The following is a 15656-nucleotide window of genomic DNA, read 5'->3' on the forward strand; positions in this document are numbered from 1 at the left end:
AAACAATTTCCTCAGCAATCTGCACACAATACTCCATAATAACAAAGCGAAAACAGGGTTTTAGACATTTTTGAAAATGTATAAAAAAAAAGAAAATATACCTTATTTACATAAGTATTCAGACCGTTTGCTATGAGACTCGAAATTGAGCTTACGTGCATCCTGTTTTCATTGATCATCCTTGAGATGTTTCTACAACTTGATTGGAGTCCACCTGTGGTAAATTCAATTGATTGGACATGATTTGGAAAGGCACACACACCTCTTTATATAAGATCCCACAGTTGACGGTGCATGTCAGAGCAAAAAACAAGAAATTAGGTCGAATGGATTGTCCGTAGAGCTCCGAGACAGGATTGTGTTGATGCACAGATCTGGGGAAGGGTACCAAAACATTACTGCAGCATTGAACGTCCCCAAGCACACAGTGGCCTCCGTTCTTAAATGAAAGAAGTTTTGAACCACCAAGACTCTTCCTAGAGCTGGCCGCCCGGCCAAACTGAGCAATTGGGGGAGAAGGGCCTTGGTCAGGGAGGTGACCAAGAACCCGATGGTCACTCTGTCAGAGTTCTTGGTTGTCCTTCTGAAGGTTCTCCCATCTCTGCAGCACTCCACCAATCAGGCCTTTATGGTAGAGTGGCCAGACGGAAGCCACTACTCAGTAAAAAGCATGTGACAGCCTGGTTGGGGTTTGCCAAAAGGCACCTAAAGACTCTCAGAACATYAGAAACAAAATTCTCTGGTATGATGAAACCAAGATTGAACTCTTTGGCCTGAATGCCAAGTGTCACGTCTGGAGGAAACCTGACACCATCCCTACGGTGAAGCATGGTGGTGGCTGCATCATGCTGTGGGGATGTTTTTCAGCGGCATGAAATGGGAGACTAGTCAGGATCAAGGCAAAGTACAGATAGATCTTTGAAGTCCTGAGCAGGTTATCAGACTGGGGTGAAAGTTCACCTTCCAACAGGACAATGACCCTAAGCACACAGCCAAGACAACGCAGGAGTGGCTTCGGTACATGTCTCTGAATGTCCTTGAGTGGCCCAGCCAGAGCCCGGACTTGAACCCAACATCTCTGGAGAGACCTGAAAATAGCTGTGCAGCGACTCTCCCCATCCAACCTGACAAAACTTGAGATCTGCAGAGAAGAATGGGAGAAACTCCCCAAATACAGGTGTGCCAAGCTTGTAGCTTCATACCCAAGAAGACTCGAGGTTGTAATCGCTGCCAAAGGTGTTTTGACAAAGTACTGAGTAAAGGGTCTGAATACTTATGTAAATGTGTTATTTGTTTTATTTTTAATACATTTACAAAAAAATATGTTTTTGCTTTGTCGATGTAGGCTATTGGTGTAGATTGAGAGATTAAAAAAAAAAAAAGTCTGAAGGGGTCTGAATACTTTCCGAAAGGCATGTTTCAGTCAGAGGTTAAATTGTGTGCACTGAAGTTAATTTTCCTTCTCCAAATTAATCTGTTTCCTAGGAGTAACATTCGACGCCCAAATATTTACTGCCCTATTTTATTTCAAATGCGTATTTATTCTTGATGAATTGCACTTGTTCACGTTTATTTACCACAACCTTTTTCTTGCAGGCTTTGGAGTGCAGCGTCGCCGGGATAACACCGGTGACTGACAGCTGGATGGGGGTGTGTTGCATGGCTGTGAGACAGCTGGTGGCTGGAAAGAGCCTGACACTCACTGTGGTGGACACACAGGAGAATGACCGCACCTACGCAGTGGACATCCTGCTGACTCCTATCGGTACTGTATCACAGGAAGGCTATGGTCAGTTGGCTACAGTTAATAATAGAAGGTGAAAAACTGAATCACCACATTTAATTCTCCATAATAAACATAAGCTTTAGGTTTAGGAACCGTGAGCATCTTTTTGGGCGCTCCTATTGTAGTACAGCTCTCTGTCCGTATACAGCGTAATTTGTCCTACAAAGTGTCGCGTTGAACTATATGGATGTCTTTGCATTACTCTTTGCATCGTTCAATTTTTTTCTCATGTTTGTATCACTTAATGCTTAACTGACTTTAACACCATAATATAGTAACCATACTCCCCTTTTTGAAATATGACCTTTGTATGACTATTGAAGTGCTTTTCACGTTGTCTGTCTTCATGTCTGCCATGTAAACGCCATATCTTTCTCTGACAGGAAAACAGCTGAGCACCTTCCTCATGGACCAAGGTTACGCTGTGAGGGAGGACGTCAATAAGAAGCGCGCAGAACAGGACGTTGGTGAGCAGTGTCAATTTTATTTTGTCACCATTTTGCAACAGTTTTTCCAAGTTCCATAATAATAATTGGATTCTGATTCAAATTCCTGCTGAAATGTGTTGTCCTATACTAAACTCAGCAAAAAAATTAATGACCTTTTTTCAGGACCCTGTCTTTCAAAGATAATTCGTATAAACCCAATAACTTAACAGATCTTCATAGTAAAGGGTTTAAACAGTTTCCCATGCTTGTTCAATGAACTGTAAACAATTAATGAACATGCACCTATGGAACGGTCGTTAAGACACTAACAGCTTACAGACGGTAGGCAATTAAGGTCACAGTTATGAAAACTTAGGACATTAAAGAGGCCTTTCTACTGACTCTGAAAAACACCAAAAGAAAGATGCCCAGGGTCCCTGCTCATCTGCGTGAACGTGCCTTAGGTATGCTGCAAGGAGGCATGAGGACTGCAGATGTGGCCAGGGCAATAAATTGCAATGTCTGTACTGTGAGACGCCTAAGACAGCGCTACAGGGAGACAGGACGGACAGCTGATCATCCTCGCAGTGGCAGACCACGTGTAACAACACCTGCACAGGATCGGTACATCCGAACATCACCTCTGCGGGACAGATACAGGATGGCAACAACAACTGCCCGAGTTACACCAGGAACGCACAATCTCTCCATCAGTGCTCAGACTGTCCGCAATAGGCTGAGAGAGGCTGGACTGAGGGCTTGTAGGCCTGTTGTAAGGCAGGTCCTCACCAGACATCACCGGCAACAACGTCGCCTATGGGCACAAACCCACCGTCGCTGGACCAGACAGGACTGGCAAAAAGTGCTTTTCACTGACGAGTCGCGGTTTTGTCTCACCAGAGGTGATTGTCGTATTTGCGTTTATCGTCGAAGGAATGAGCGTTACAGCGAGGCCTGTACGCTGGAGCGGGATCAATTTGGAGGTGGAGGGTCTGTCATGGTCTGGGGCGTTGTCACAGCATCATCGGACTGAGCTTGTCATTTCAGGCAATCTCAACGTTGTGCATTACAGGGAAGACATCCTCCTCCCTCATGTGGTACCCTTCCTGCAGGCTCATCCTGACATGACCCTCCAGCATGACAATGCCACCAGCCATACTGTTTGTTCTGTGCGTGATTTCCTGCAAGACAGGAATGTCAGTGTTCAGCCATGGCCAGCGAAGAGCCCGGCTCTCAATCCCCCCCTTTGTTCAGGGACAAATTATTCAAATTCTGTTAGTCACATGTCTGTGGAACTTTTTCAGTTTGTCTGTTTAATCTTGTTATGTTCATACAAATATTTACACATCTCAAGGTTGCTGAAAAGAAACACAGTTGACAGTGAGAGGATGTTTCTTTTTGAGTTTACAAGGTAAAGGTTTACTCCAGTTTGTTGAAATATTTAGTTGCTGGTCCCCCTCTGCTCCAGACTCCCTGGTGAGTGCGTCCTTGGAAAACTTCCGCCGCCAGTCGGTGGGTAAGAACGAGAACATGGAGGCACAGCCACCTGACCCTCTGACCCAGGGACTGGGAGACACCTTCGCTGCCATGGTGACGCACCTGCAGTCACCTTACGACATCATCTGTCAGAAACTGGACAACGCCAGTGAGTACAAACAAGTGACAACTCATCAATACGCTTTTGTTTAATTTCTTTATTTGTGTTTATTAAGGATCCTCGTTAGCTGTTACCATGGCAACAGCTCCTCTTCCTGGGGTCCAGCAACAATAAGGCAGTTATACAATTTAAGATATTACTTGACATTACATTTCATAACACTTTTCACAACACATGAAGTGTGTTCCCTCAGACCACTACTCTACTACCACATATCTACAATACAAAATCCATGCGTACGTGTGTAGAGTGCATGTATTATCATTTGTGTGTTTTCCTGTGTGTGTCTCTTCAGTCCCCGCTGTTCCATAATGTGTAAATGTATCTAGTTCTTAAAATAAAATCTGTTTCTACTGCTTGCATCAGTTACCTGATGTGGAATAATGTTCCCGTATAGCCATGCCTTTATGTCGTACTGTGCTCCTCCCGTAGTCTGTTCTTGACTTGGGGACTGTGAAGAGACCTCTGGTGGCATGTCTTGTGAGGTATGTGTGGGTGTCCGAGCTGTGTGCCAGTAGTTTACACGAACAGCTCTGTGCATACATGTCAATACCTCCTCTCATAAATACAAGTAATGATGAAGTCAATCTCTCCACTTTGAGCCAGGAGAGATTGACATGCTTGGAGAGAGCTATTAATATTAGCTCTCTGTGTACATCCAAGAGCCAGCCGTGCTGCCCTGTTCTGAGCCAATTGCAATGTTCCCTCTGTGGCACCTAACCACACGACTGAACAGTAGTCAAGGTGCGACAAAACTAGGGCCTGTAAGACCTGCCTTGTTGATAGTGCTGTTAAGAAGGTAGAGCAGAGCTTTGTTATGGACATACTTCTCCCCAGCTTAGCTACTGTTGTGTCAATATGTTTTGACCATGACAGTTAACTTCTTATGGCTGCAGAGGCAGTATTGAGTAGCTTGGATGAAAGGTGCACAGAAGTGCCCATAGTAAACGCCTGCTCCTCAGTCCCAGTTGCTAATATATGCATATTATTATTCGTATTGGATAGAAAACACTCTGAAGTTTCAAAAACTTTACATAGAATTAAAGATACACTTGTTCTTAATGCAACCGCTGTGTCAGATTAAAAAGCTTTACGGCAAAAGCACAATATTCAATAACCTGAGAACAGCATTCAGCCACAAAAGGAAGCCATACAGTTACCCGCCAAATTGTGCAGTCAACAAAACTCATAAAAAGCATTATAAATCTTCACTTACTCAACAACTGCCCGAGTTACACCAGGAACGCACAATCCCTCCATCAGTGCGCAGACTGTCCGCAATAGGCTGAGAGAGGCTGGACTGAGGGCTTGTAGGCCTGTTGTAAGGCATGTCCTCACCAGACATCACCGGCAACGACGTTGCCTATGGGCACAAACCCATCGTCGCTGGACCAGACAGGACTGGCAAAAAGTGCTATTCATTGACGAGTCGTGGTTTTGTCTCACCAGGGGTGATGGTCAGATTCGCATTTATCGTCGAAGGAATGAGCGTTACTCCGAGGCCTCTACTCTGGAGCGGTCCGTCATGGTCTGGGGCAGTGTCACAGCATCATCGGACTGAGCTTGTTGTCATTGCAAGCAATCTCAACACTGCGTTACAGGGAAGACATCCTCCTCCCTCATGTGGTACTCTTCCTGCAGGCTCATCCTGACATGACCCTCCAGCTTGACAATGCCACCAGCCATACTGTTTGTTCTGTGCGTGAATTCCTGCAAGACAGGAATGTCAGTGTTCTGCCAGCGAAGAGCCCAGATCTCAATCCCCTTAAGCACGTCTGGGACCTGCTGGATCGGAGGGCGAGGGCTAGGGCCATTCCCCCCCGGAAATGTCTGGGAACTTGCAGGTGCCTTGGTGGAAGAGTGGGGTAACATATCACAGCAAGAACGGGCAAATCTGGTGCAGTCCATGAGGAGGAGATGCACTGCAGTACTTAGTATCTTGTGTGGCCACCAGCTGCATTGACTGTTACTTTTGATTTTGACCCCCCCCCCCTTTGTTTAGGTATACATTATTCCATTTCTGTTAGTCACATGTCTGTGTGAACTTGTTAAGTTTGTCTCAGTTGTTGAATCTTATGTTCATACAAATATTTACACGTTAAGTTTGCTGAAATTAACGCTGTTGACAGTGAGAGTACGTTTCTGTTTTTGCTGAGTTTATTTACCCACCCAGTATTTTAATTTTAACGAAAACTTACCAGAGAGCATGTAGTCCTTGGCTCAGACAGTGTAGTAGTGTGGGCTCAATAGCATCTCATTAGTGTGCAAAATCTTGGGAATCAGCTGTACATGTGATGGAAGAATGCACTGTGCATGCAGAGGGTTTCAATTCCATTGAATAGGGGATTGTTTCAACCAAATAAAGCCACAAGACCTAGATTTGCAATGTGTATCCCTCAAAAAAAGGTTCGCTGTTAGAACGTTACTTAAAAAAAAAAATCCAGGGCTTAACTTCCCACAGAAAATTTCTGCAACGTTTCCAACCCTTTGTAACTAGTGATGCACCAATATGAAATTTTTGGGCCGATACCAATATCCGATATTTTCCTTACCAAAAAAAATGATACTGATATAAAAAAAAAAATAGCAGCATTCTAGTACAGGTAACTTCTTACGGCTGAGATCGGCTGAGATCCCGTTATCAGGATCGACTTGACAACAGCCAGTAAAAGTGCAGGGCGCCAAATTCAAACAGAAATCTCATAATTAAAATTCCTCAAACATACATATATTTTACACCATTTTAAAGATAAACTTGTTGTTAATCCCACCACATTGTCCGTTTCAAAAAGGCTTTACGACGAAAGCAAACCAAACGATTATGTTAGGTCAGTACATAGCCACAGAAAAACACAGCCATTTTTCCAGCCAAAGAGAGGATTCACAAAAAGCAGAAATATAGATAAAATTAATCACTAACCTTTGATGGTCTTCATCAGATGACACTCATAGGACTTCATGTTACACAATACATGTATGTTTTGTTCGGTAAAGTTCATATTTATATCCAAAAATCTTAGTTTACATTGGCGCCTTACGTTCAGAAGTTTGCAGAGAGCCACATCAATTTACAGGAATACTCATAATTAAACATTGCTAAAAGATACAAGTGTTATGCATGGAATTTTAGATGCACTTCTCCTTAATGCAACCGCTGTGTCAGATTTCAAAAAAGCTTTAGGGAAAAGCAAACCATGCAATAATAGAGTCGGCGCTCAAAGCCTAATCAAGACACAAATATATCTGCCATATTTTGCAGTCAACAGAAGTCAGAAATAACATTATAAACACACACACACACACATGGCTCGTGTAATATATCACAGGGTAAATACAAACAATCCCTCATAAAAAAATCCATTTGGGACGATAGAACTCAAGCTATAAATGGACAAGACCTTTGTAATAGCCATTATCATCGTCATCATCGTCGTGAAGATCTTTATGCCGTTCCTCTGACGAGTGGCCAGGAACCAGCCGCATGGTGGTTGTAATAGAACTTCAATTCACCATGCCCATTACATTATAAACATTCACTTACCTTTGATCTTCATCAGAATGAACTCCCAGGAATCCCAGTTCCACAAGAAAAATGTGTTCTGTTCAATAATGTCCATAATGTATGTCCAAATTCCTCGTTGTTCTAGCGTTCAGTACACTTTCCAAACTCACGACACGCGGGCAAGTGCAAACGAAAAGTTAAAGTTATTACAGTCCGTAAAAACATGACAAACGAAGTATTGAATCAATCTTTAGGATGTTTTTAACATAATTCTTCAATAATGTTCCAACCGGAGAATTAATTTGTTTTCAGAAGTGCGATGGAACAGAGCTCGGTCTCACATGAGACCGAGCTCTGGTCAGCGCATGTTCAGGTCATGATAGACCTTACTCATTCCCCTCTTTCGCCCCCACTTTACAGTAGAAGCATCAGACAAGGTTCTAAAGACTGTTGACATCTAGTGGAAGCCCTAGGAAGTGCAACATTACCAATATCCCACTGTATCTTCAATAGGAGCTGAGTTGAAAATCGACCAACCTCAGATTTCCCACTTCCTGGTTGGATTTATTCTCAGGATTTTGCCTGCCATGTGAGTTCTGTTATACTCACAGACATCATTCAAACAGTTTTAGAAACTTCAGAGTGCTTTCTATCCAAATCTACTAATACTATGCATATCTTAGCTTCTGGGCCTGAGTAGCAGGCAGTTTACTCTGGGCACCTTATTCATCCAAGCTACTCAATACTGCCCCCAGCCATAAGAAGTTAACTATTTAACACACACACATGGACACAGCGGTCTAAGGCACTGCATCTCCGATGCGTCACTACAGTCCCCGTTTCGAATCTAGGCTGTATCACATCCTGCCGTGATTGGGAGTCGCACAATTGGCCCTGTGTCGTCCGGGTTTGGCCGGGGTAGCCGTCATTGTAATTAAGAACTTGTTTTTATAACTGACTTGTCTAGTTAAGTAAAGGTTAGACACACCGCACAGACCAAAGAGTTATTTTTTTGGCATTTACTTATGTCCCCATTACCAATAAAACATAATCAAAACCTATTTATTTCACTTACCTGCGGTGCTGTTTCGTTGTTTGTTCAGTCGTTTCATTCTCAACCAGGACTTCTATGAAACACCGTTTGGGTCTTTGCATGTTGAAAAATATACACTTCTGAAATAAGCTTGTTGACCAATTAGGACCTGAATATGACTGTGTCACAATTTAACGCATTCATACATGTTTTACATAGTTACTACACATTGATTATTATCACTCGTATTTCATGTCACAACGATTCATCAATACATATGCTATGATGCTGGTAAAGTTGTCTTCCGCACCTGCAGTGCTGGTCAAAGTTAGCTAGTTTATGGATGCAAACAATGTTTTTCCTCAAAAACATAGCAAAACAACATCTAGGTGTCATCTCAAATAACCCTAATTTATAAGACAGTTCTTATTTGATTAATGGTGGTCGGACCCATCTGTAAAGCTAGCCACAATATTGAACTTTGCGGTTAGCCTTCGAAATAAAGGTTTGGCATAATTCTACTATTTGTATTCATTTGCATCACTGTCAATGCCAATTTTATTTTGAAGGCACCCCGTACATTCCACTACCCGTACATTCCCTTATTGTGCCTTGCTTCACATCGCTGCCCGGTCGAGCCTCACTAGCCAGATGAAGCTAGCTGGCTACTTGTAACGTTAGCTTTGGGCAACTGTGTTAAGTAGCTGGCTAGCTATTTATTTTCATGAATTGAAGTTTAATTTCAATAGGCGAACAACAAGTGACAACCTTGCTAATACTTACTCACAATGATTCCTAAATCATTGCTAAGAATAATGGAAATGACTGCAGTTTCTACTGGTCATTGTTTTCGGGCTGGTTGTATTGGTGCTAGCTAGGTACCAAGCTAAAGCTAGCTACGTACCAAGCTAAAGCTAGCTACCCTAGAAGTTGCGGTCGAACAAATGATGTTTATTACAAACGCGGTATTGTAAACACGTCGTTCGTGGCCGGTGTGTGCTTGTTTGCAGACTTTTTTTGTACAGCTTTGACAGTGCTACTGTATCTAGTTTGACACGCAAAGACCCAAACGGCGTTCCATAGTATGTATGTCGTGAAGCTAATAGCAGTGACGCTATTATTGTGTAACTCCGGTAGGGCAACATCTGAAAAATAGCGCACTTGGTAGTGTGTAACGGTGCTCGACCAGTCGGCGAAAGCCAACATCACCCACGACAGAGAACGGTTGATTGTCAAGGGCAATGAATCCCATTATCTTGGCTTTAATGGATTTCGTCTTTGAGTTGTCTCGCTGAAGTTGACTTACTCTTTCAAATGACTGCTCGACTTCTTGACCTCTCGATCCACACAGCAGACGTGTAGCGTCTGTAGCGTCACATTACGTCATGTACCTACGTCATATAGGTATGCACGGGAGCTTTGACATCGGTTTTTAATACAGCCGTTAAACTAGACATCGTGCCGATACCGATTTTGGCATTTTTATCTATTATCGTCCGATTCCGATATGTCCACCGATATATCATGCGTCCCTATTTGCAACCCTAGGAGGTACTGTTTTTAAAATGTTTTGCTTTAATGTGCCCTAGTGAATTGAATGTAACCCTGTGGAGGTGATTCCGTCTCTTGCATCATGGGTGCTGAGTGTTGTATGTCTGTACAGGTGTGATCCAGGAGCTGCATCTGAAACTGAGGGACCACTGCTCTCAGGCCCCAGCCAGCCAAAACTTCAGACCTGCCCCTGGCACAGTGTGCTGCTCCCTATTCTATGGTAAGGACACTCTCTCTAATTCTGTGTCAGGCTAGAGTACTCACATTCACTCAGGGCACATACACGGTCAGAAAAAGGACACATGATGAGCTCTCTCCTTTGCTCTTAATCTTGACCTGGTTGAGGAAATTTGTGGAGCATTGCCAGCCAGTGATCTCATCGCAGTTGGTAGTGATCTCTCTCTGTGTGTACCTTCCCAGAGGACAACCAGTGGTACAGGGCCAAAGTGCTGGCCTACTCCTCTGAAGAGAAGGTGTGTGTAGGCTACATTGACTTTGGCAACTCAGAGGAGGTGGAGCTGAGTCGCCTGTGTTCCATCAGCTCTGAACTCCTAGCCCTGCCAATGCAGGCCATCCCTTGTGCCCTGGCAGGTATGACCTATTACATGTTCAATTCAATGTATTGATTAATCTGGAATTTCTGCTTTTCTGGCGACATCTATTCATCTGTCATTCCTTTTGTCCAAGGTGTCAATAACAAAATTATAGCAATAAAGAAATGTATTGCCATTTCATGCCTTTTGATTCCTTCCTTTTCATCTCAAACTCAAAGGAATCTCTAGTGCATTAAATTGTTTTAGGGATAGTGGTGGTGTTAACCTGATCACTTACAAACTCATCACATTAAAATAAAAATGATTGCCTGTTACGCACACAATCCCACCCCTCCCCCCTATAGGAGTGCGTCCCACAGCAGAGGCCTGGTCAGAGGAGACTGTGCTGATGCTTAGGCGGATGGTGTGCAACCGATTCCTGCGGGTAGAGATCCTGGGTGAGCGGGAGGGTATGGCGCTGGTGGCCATGATCGACGAGGCCAGCGACCCCCAGGGCAATGTGGCTGAGATGCTGGTCACCACAGGTTATGCCTTGCCTTCCAACCATCAGGACGAAGAGCCCACCACGAAGGGGCAGGCTGAAGTAGCCTGGACAGAATCATCTCATGGTAACTAGAAGTCAGACCTGCCAACCTCATTTAGCATTAAAGTCATCAATATGGTGCTAACTAGTAACACGATCATGTTAAGAGTTTGTGTTCTAGCAGCTAATGATTAACTCAATGGGGTAAATGCATGGGCAACCTCATACTTGAGCCTTCTTTATTTAGCAACAATATATTTCTCCCTCTTCATTCAGTTAATTGAAATTCAATCATGAAGTCACATGTACAATTATCAACTTCGATTGTCCATTCATCCATTGATCTCATTTATTTAGTGAGGAGAAAGAGACACATTAGCCCCAGGGTACAAACGCCCAATGGTGAATTTGATATTTTATTAGGATCCCCATTAGCTGTCACGAAAGATTTATCTGGTCTCCCGGGTGGCGCAGTGGTCTAGGGCACTGCATCGCAGTGCTAGCTGCGCCACCAGAGTCTCTGGGTTCGCGCCCAGGCTCTGTCGCAGCCGGCCGCAACCGGGAGATCCGTGGGGCGACGCACAATTGGCATAGCGTCGTCCGGGTTAGGGAGGGTTTGGCCGGTAGGGAGGGTTTGGCCGGTAGGGATATCCTTGTCTCAGTATGTAAAAAATGTAATAAAAATGTATGCACTCTACTGTAAGTCGCTCTGGATAAGAGCGTCTGCTAAATGACTAAAATGTAAATGTAAATCTAGTCTTCCTGAGTTCCACATGAAACATGACATAATACAGAACATTAATAGACTAGAACAGCTCAAGGACAGAACTACATTTAAAAAAAGGCACACGTAGCCTCCTTATTAATACATACACACAATCTGTCTAGGTCAGATAGGGGAGAGGCGTTGTGAGGTGTTGCTTTATCTGTTTTTTGAAACCAGGTTTGCTGTTTATTTGAGCGAAATGGAAGGAAGTTTCATGCAATAAGGGCTTTATATAATACTGTACGTTTTCTTGAATTTGTTCTGGATTTGGGGACTATGTTACGAGAATTATGTTCTCAATGTCCATAAACCCAATTCAATTTAACTACTCAGCCTGAAACCCAGAATTTGTAGGAAACTGGTTGAAATGAATCAGACGGAGGCCCAGCTACGATAGTCAGAAAGTTTATTTACGAGAGCGCTGGTCTGTTGTACAAAACCATTCATTTTATACTGGCTTCTCACGCACACACATTCACACTAACATTAGCACACAATGTCCTGCTACCCAGCCGACAAAGATTAGGGGAATCCGCGAGACATACTCCCCATCCTCCCTCAAGATAGGGAGACCCGGGGAAGTACTCTGGCCCCAGCCAAGGTCGGCACCGAATCTTGCTCAGACAGTCTGTTTTTAAGATACTATAATAGACATAACGTACACACCCTGATATATAATTCTACTGACTAAAACCACACACACCATTCAAATAATCTCATGATTCTAATCAATTTCATACAATCGTATGGTTTCAGGGTGGAATATTCTAATCACATGATCAAATAAATCCCATTATCACTATGAAAAGACCCCTGGTGGCATGTCTGGTGGGATAAGTGTGTGTGTCAGAGCTGTGTGTAAGTTGACTATGCAAACAATTTGGGATTTTCAACACATTGTTTCTTATAGAAAGAAGAATTGATGCAGTCAGTCTCTCAACTCTTAGCCAAGAGAGACTGGCATGCATAGTATTTATATTAGCCCTCTGATTACAATGAAGAGCAAGACATGCCGCTCTGTTCTGGGCAAGCTGCAGCTTAACTAGGGCTTTACTTGCAGCACTCGACCACAATCAAAATGAAACAAAACTAGAGCCTGTACGACTTGCTCTTTGGAGTGTGGTGTCAAAAAAGCAAAGCATCTCTTTATTACGGACCGACCTCTCTCCCCATCTTTAGAACCATTGAATCTATTTGTTTTGACCATGACAGTTTACAATCTAAGGTAACACCAAGTAATTTAGTCCCCTCAACTTCTTCAACAGCCACAACATTCATTACCAGATTCAGCTGAGGTCTAGAATTGAGGAAATGTTTTGTATTGGCCCCTAAAAGTGGTAGTAGTGGCCCATTGGGCACACAATGTAATTTCAACATGGACAATTGGGTAATATTTGGTTGCGACGTTGATCAATGAGATTACAACCCACTAAAAAAAGACAGCCATAAGTTTGTTGAATTTCCAATGTGTCATCACTATGCTTTCAACCATCTAAAAGCACAACCAAATCCCAATGGAAAAACAATGTCTGGTTTAGTCGTCGCCTAAATGTGTTATCACTCATTCAACTATTTAAATGCATAACAAAGTTAAAATGGTGACAGAGCCTAACTCCGCCATGGCTCATTGGTCAAAGCCTATGGGGAAATATATGTATTTTTTTTAAGGGGTTTTGGATAAATGCTGAAAATAAGGACTGTGGTAAACACAGGCCTCTCGTACAGTGCATTTGGAAAGTATTCAGACCCCTAGACTTTTTCCACATTTGGTTAAGTTACAGCCTTATTTTAAATTGTTTTCCTCATCAATCGACACACAATACCCCATAATGACAAAGCAAAAACAGATTTTAAGAGATGTTAGCAAATGTATAAAAAAATAACTGAAATATCACATTTCAAATAAAATTGTATTTGTCACTAGCGCCGAATACAACAGGTGAAATCCTTACTTACAAGCCCTTAACCAAGAATGCAGTTCAAGAAATAGAGTTAAGAAAATATTTCCAAAATAAACTAAGTATAAAATAAAAAGTAACGCACAATAAAATAACAATAACGAGGCTATATACAAGGGTTACCGTTACAGAGTCAATGTGTGGGGGTACAGGTTAGTTGAGGTAATTTGTACATGTAGGTAGGAGTAAAGTGACTGCATAGATAATAAACAGCGAGTAGCAGCAGTGTAAAAACAAGGGGGGTGGGGGTGTCAATGTAAAAAGTCCTGGTGGCCATTTGATTAATTGTTCAGCAGTCTTATGGCTTGGGGGTAGAAGCTGTTAAGGAGCATTTTGGTCCTAGACTTGACGCTCCGGTACCGCTTGCCGTGCGGTAACAGAGAGAACAGTCTATGACTTGGGTGACTGGAGCCTTTGACAATTTTTTTGGGACCTTCCTTTGACACCGCTTGGTATATAGGTCCTGGAAGGCAGGAAGCTTGTCCGCAGTGATGTACTGGGTCATACGCACTACCCTCTGTAGAGCCTTACGGTCAGATGCCGAGCAGTTGCCATACCAGACGGTGATGCAACCGGTCAAGATGCTCTTGAGTGTGCAGCTGTAGAACTTGTTGAGGATCTGGGGACCCATGAAAATATATTTTCCCACGAAAATATATTTTCGTGCCCTCTTCACAACTGTCTTGGTGTGTTTTGACCATGATAGTTTGTTGGTGATGTGGATCCCAAGGAACTTAACTCTCGACCCGCTCCACTTCAGATCCGTCGATGTTAATGGGGGCCTTTTCGGCCCTCCTTTTCCTATAGTTCACGATCAGCTCCTTTGTCTTGCTCACATTGAGGGGAAGGTTGTTGTCCTTGCACCACACTGCCAGTTCTCTGACCTCCTCCCTAAAGGCCGTCTCGTCGTTGTCGGTGATCAGGCCTACCACTGTTGTCATCAGCAAACTTAATGATGGTGTTGGAGTCGTGCTTGACCACGCAGTCATAGGTGAACAGTGAGTACAGGAGGAGACTAAGCACGCACCTCTGAGGGGCCCCAGTGTTGAGTATCAGCATAGCAGATGTTGTTGCCTACCCTTACTACCCGGGGGTGGCCCATCAGGAAGTCCAGGATGCACTTATTGATGAAGCCGGTGACTGAGGTGGTATACTCCTCAATGCCATTGGATGAATCCCGGGACATATTCCAATCTGCTAGCAAAACAGTCCTGTAGCATCCGCGTCATCTGATTACTTCCGTATTGAGCGATTCACTCTTAACTCCTGCTTTAGTTTTTGCTTGTAACCAGGAATCAGGAGGATAGATTTATGGTCAGATTAGCCAAATGGAGGGGGCGAGGGATAGCTTTGTATATGTGTCTGTGTGGAGTACAGGTGCTCTAGAGTTTTTATTTATGTATATTTTCTCTCTCTCTGGTTGCAGATGTGACATGTTTGTAGAAATGAGGTAAAACGGATTTAATTTACCCTGCATTAAAGTCCCCGGCCACTAGGAGCGCAGCTTCTGGATGAGCATATTCTTGTTTGTGTATGGCCTTATACAGCTCATTGAGTGCAGTCTTATTGTCAGCATAGATGAGAACTTTCTTGGTAGATAGTGTGGTCTACAGCTTATCATGAGTTACTCTACCTCATATTAAATACTTCTTTAATATTAGACATCACGCTCCAGCTGTTATTGACACAAGCCACACCCCTTGTCTTTACAGACGTAGCTGCTCTGTCCTGCCGATGCACGGAAAACCCAGCAAGCTCTATATTATCTGCGTCTTCGTTCAACCACGACTCTGTGAAACGTAAGATATTACAGTTTTAAATGTCCCTTTGATAGGATAGTCAAGTTTTTTATTTTCCTATGATTGCACGTTGGCCAAAAGTACTGATGGTAGTTTACA

General features: G+C 43.3%; 1 protein-coding gene across 5 annotated transcripts in view; it reads left to right on the top strand.

The window, feature by feature from the left end:
- tdrd1 (tudor domain containing 1) overlaps positions 1-15656 on the top strand; it is a 76674-nt gene that overhangs the window by 23407 nt on the left and 37611 nt on the right. For 4 of the 5 annotated variants that reach the window (XM_024006561.2, XM_070448135.1, XM_024006562.2 and 1 more), the window contains exons 10-15: positions 1597-1789; positions 2170-2253; positions 3683-3859; positions 10070-10177; positions 10378-10548; positions 10856-11119. In XM_024006561.2, coding sequence (XP_023862329.1) covers positions 1597-1789; positions 2170-2253; positions 3683-3859; positions 10070-10177; positions 10378-10548; positions 10856-11119 — 997 coding nt within the window. The remainder of the gene's footprint in view (positions 1-1596; positions 1790-2169; positions 2254-3682; positions 3860-10069; positions 10178-10377; positions 10549-10855; positions 11120-15656) is intronic. The other variant, XM_024006563.2, reaches the window with a different exon arrangement.

The sequence above is a fragment of the Salvelinus sp. IW2-2015 genome, linkage group LG17, assembly GCF_002910315.2.
Source record: "Salvelinus sp. IW2-2015 linkage group LG17, ASM291031v2, whole genome shotgun sequence".
In the NCBI taxonomy this organism is placed as follows: Eukaryota; Metazoa; Chordata; class Actinopteri; order Salmoniformes; family Salmonidae; genus Salvelinus; species Salvelinus sp. IW2-2015.